Raw genomic sequence first — 3,607 nt, 5'->3', positions numbered from 1 at the left:
GCAGGCGGCAGGCGGGGATCGAACTCATGCGGAAGTGGCTTCAGATTCTCAGTGCTGTGCTTTAACCCGCTGCGCCACCAGGGAGGGCCCACATTAAGTATTTTTAAAATATTTTTTATTTATGTATGGGGTACAGGCCAGAGGTACTGGGGTGGTGAGAGGATTCACCAGAGACAGGGTGGGGAGCAGAATAGGCAGATCCATGAAGCACACTGCTGAGGGGAGCAGCAGGTGATGACGAGAGGTCTGCTGTGCCATGTGGGTCACATCTGGGGCGGGGATCGAACTCATGCGGAAGCAGCTTTAGATTCTCAGTGCCGTGCTTTAACCTGCTGCGCCACCAGGTTCCTGCATTAAATATTTTTTAAAACCAAAGTAAGGAAACTAAAAGTCCAGGAAGATGAAGCAAGCCATGTCTGCTCCAGGGCGCCTTGGTGACAGTGAGCACCTGTGTGCAGGTACACCTGGCACCCCAGGACCTGCGTCACCATGGCTGTCACAACTGTGCAGCCTGGCACACGCCCAGGTCACAGAGTCTCTGGAGAACGTCACTTCCTCCCCCTGGGCTGGATTTCATCCTGGCCCTGAGCGCACAAAATCCCTGCTACTCTTTCGTGAGCACAGTAACGGTGCATTTCTTAGAATGTGTCCCCATGGTTCAGGGCGCACGACTGTCATTTACCGCATGTCACCCAGCTAGTAAGGGCGTGTAAGAAAACTAACATCAATTCCTCTGACTCTAGTCCCTGGCATCTTAGCTGTGCACCCAGCCGCCCCGGGAGCAGACCCAGCAGAGAAACCAGGCAGTTGTCCGAGGCAGAGAGGATGTCCATCTGTGGACAGAGGCTGCCTGTGACCGCTGGAGGTTTTGAAGACAGCGGGGGAAATGGGGCCCACGTTGGCCAGCCCAGGAGAGAGGCGGCTTAGGGACTCAGCTGGAGAAGAGTCTCGCAGACTGCCAGCTGCAGAGGGCAGCAGAGCTCCAGAGAGGCTCCCCGGGGCCTCTGGTGATGGGAAGTACCCACAGGTGCGCCTCTCCCTTCAGCTGTTCCTAATCTGGGTTGACCTCACTGTAACTCCAGCAGCCGTGAAGTGAGCAGTCACAAGGCCCTGAGCTCAGAGCCAGGGGCCAGACACTGCGTGAGGAGAAGCAGTGGTCCCAGGCCCGCAGCATGGGACCACTGCCTGCAGCAAACGGAAGGCACCTCCATTGCCCTTCACAGTTTTCTGGAAGCTTCCCATTTTAAAGGGCACGGCCCTAGGTTTACAAAACCCTGGTTTTGGCCTCGCTATCATGAGCGGGTGTGCAAGCAGCCTTGCTGAGTGAGGAAATGAGCAAATGATCCGGTCTCTGCTGGTGAAGGAAGAAGGAAAGGCTCTGGAGCAGATCTGTAGGTCTCTCGGGGACACCGTTTCTCAGGTAAGTGTCACTTCTCCAGGGCATCGAGGGGCGCTCTCTGTGGTGGAAGATCGACCCTGCCATCTGGCCCTGTGCCCTGAACCCACACAGAGCTGCTGTTTGCAGAAGTGGTGGCCAGTGGCGCCTCCTGGTAACCGGGAGCACGACCACAGGAGAGAGGTTGGAGCTGTGCTGCAGCTGGCAGGGAACCACACTGAAGCTGTTGTTTGAGCTGAGTTTGGAGGGGAGGGGGTCTCGCTATAAGGAAACACAGGGGCTGGTGGAAGTGAATTGGGCCCCACCTGGCTCCCACGTGCACCCGTCGGGCTGTCGAGGGCTCTGTGACCCTTCCCGAGGAGGGAGGGGCTCGGGCGGAAGCCGAAGGAAGCATGTTCTGAAAGGCCGCGGTGGCCAGGTCTACAGGCAGGCGTGGCATTGCGACTCCATCCCGTCCTGCCTCACCAGACAGCCCCCTGAGCATCCTGAGGCCACCATTAGAAAGTGGGGTTCTTGGGCCCACCCTGGTGGCACAGGGGGTTAGGACGCAGCACGGCAAGCTGGCCACAGTCACTCCTGTGCGAGTTCGATCCCCTGCCCCGGAGGTGACCACATGGCGCAGCAGACCTCTCCTGACCCGCCCGCTGCTCCCCTCAGCAGTGCACTTCGACGGTCGGCCTGTTCTGCTCCCCACTGTCTCTGGTGAATCCTCTCGCCGTCCCTGAGCCTCTGGCCTGTACCCCAGTTCTGTATGCACAAATAAATAAATCTTAAAAAAAAAAAAAGTGGGTCTCTTCGATGGACAGCAGAAGCAGAGGTGCAGATACCACAGGGGAAGGGCCACGGCCCGTAGTGAGCGCTCAGGCCCCTCAGGCCGGGCACTAGCACCAGTATCACCTCACCCACACTGCAGCCGCCGCCTGGGCCTGGAGTTGTGCTCTGAGTATTTCACTTTAGTGAGCCCCTCTCAGGTTCTCACGGAACAAATGCAGCACCCCCAGCCTGTGGGGCTCCCCCTGCAGCAGTCTTTGCACCAGGAGCACCTGAGGGCTGCTCACGTGGCCTAGCTCCCATACTCTGGCTAGGACCAGTGGAATCCTGACTCAGAAGCTATTATGATGCATGAAGCCTTCCCAGCAGCGCCTTTCCAGGGATGCCCAGGGAGAAGTTAGCAGACCTCGGGGCTTGTGCACCACTGGTAAATTTATTGGCTAATGAGTAAAATACAAGTGATCTCCCAGCCAAGACCAAGACCTCCCCCCCCCACCCCCATCACTTCTGAGTAGCTGAATACAGGAGGACTAAGATCTCGAGGTGTCACCGACAGACCCTCACTCAGGCACAGGCTGGCATAGCTCCGCTGGTTTCCGCTGTTCTTACCCATCTGCCAGGGCTGGTTGGCAAGGTAGGAGGGTCCTTCAGAACACCTGAGAGGCCAGAATTGTCCCCAGGATGTGGGCGGTGGGCACAGTGTTTCTATAATAGCATCACTTTATTTATGAACTAACTGAAAAAATTCTTGTCACATCTGTTCAGAACAGGCCATTTTCTTCCGAGTCAGGACACAGGAGAGGGGCTTCAAAGAGTCTTCTATTTTTTTGGAAAGAGAAAGGGAAAACTGACTTGAGCTCGGTGCCTACCCCTGTTGAGTGTCTTCCAGAGAGAGTTGCAAGCCTTTAGGGGCTGGAAGGGGGTGGCGTCATGGGACTATGTCCTCTGTGATTACTTCATCGGTCAGTCAGTAGGAAACTCTGGCCTTGGGGGGCTGGCCTTCACCCCTACTAGGCTTGAATGACCTGGGAAACGGAGTCCTGAAGGCCAGGGCTCAAGCTGGATGGGACCCTGAGTCAGGCCGCCGTGCTCCCTTCGCCTGGGTGCGAGGAAGCAGGCCTCAGCCAAACGAGCCATACACCTCGATGTGCTGAAGAGGAGCAGGGCTGGGTTCCGTTGCCGCAACTTTCACAGCCCATTTGCTCTGGCAGTTTGTGTGTGTGTGTGTGTGTGTGTGTGTGTGTGTGTGTGTGTGTGCGTGCACTACCGTTTGCCTCCGTCCCACTATACACCACAGAAGACACGAAGACAGATGCTGTTACTCTTGCTTATCTCCAACATCTAGCAAGGTCCTTGTCTATTGAATGAGTGAGTGAGTGAGTGAGTGAGTGAGTGAATGAGAGAATGAGTGAGTGAGTGAGTGAGTGAGTGAGTGAGTGA

General features: G+C 56.4%; 1 protein-coding gene across 1 annotated transcript in view; it reads right to left on the bottom strand.

The window, feature by feature from the left end:
- Positions 1–3,287: 3,287 nt before the first annotated feature.
- TMIGD3 (transmembrane and immunoglobulin domain containing 3) overlaps positions 3,288–3,607 on the bottom strand; it is a 6,570-nt gene continuing 6,250 nt past the window's right edge. Inside the window, exon 6 of the mRNA XM_012730022.1 lies at positions 3,288–3,317. Within this exon, the coding sequence (XP_012585476.1) occupies positions 3,288–3,317 (30 nt within the window). The remainder of the gene's footprint in view (positions 3,318–3,607) is intronic.

The sequence above is a fragment of the Condylura cristata genome, unplaced genomic scaffold, assembly GCF_000260355.1.
Source record: "Condylura cristata isolate star-nosed mole 26May11 unplaced genomic scaffold, ConCri1.0 scaffold00026, whole genome shotgun sequence".
Lineage (NCBI taxonomy): Eukaryota > Metazoa > Chordata > Mammalia > Eulipotyphla > Talpidae > Condylura > Condylura cristata.
This window is presented reverse-complemented; position numbering and strand designations above follow the sequence as displayed.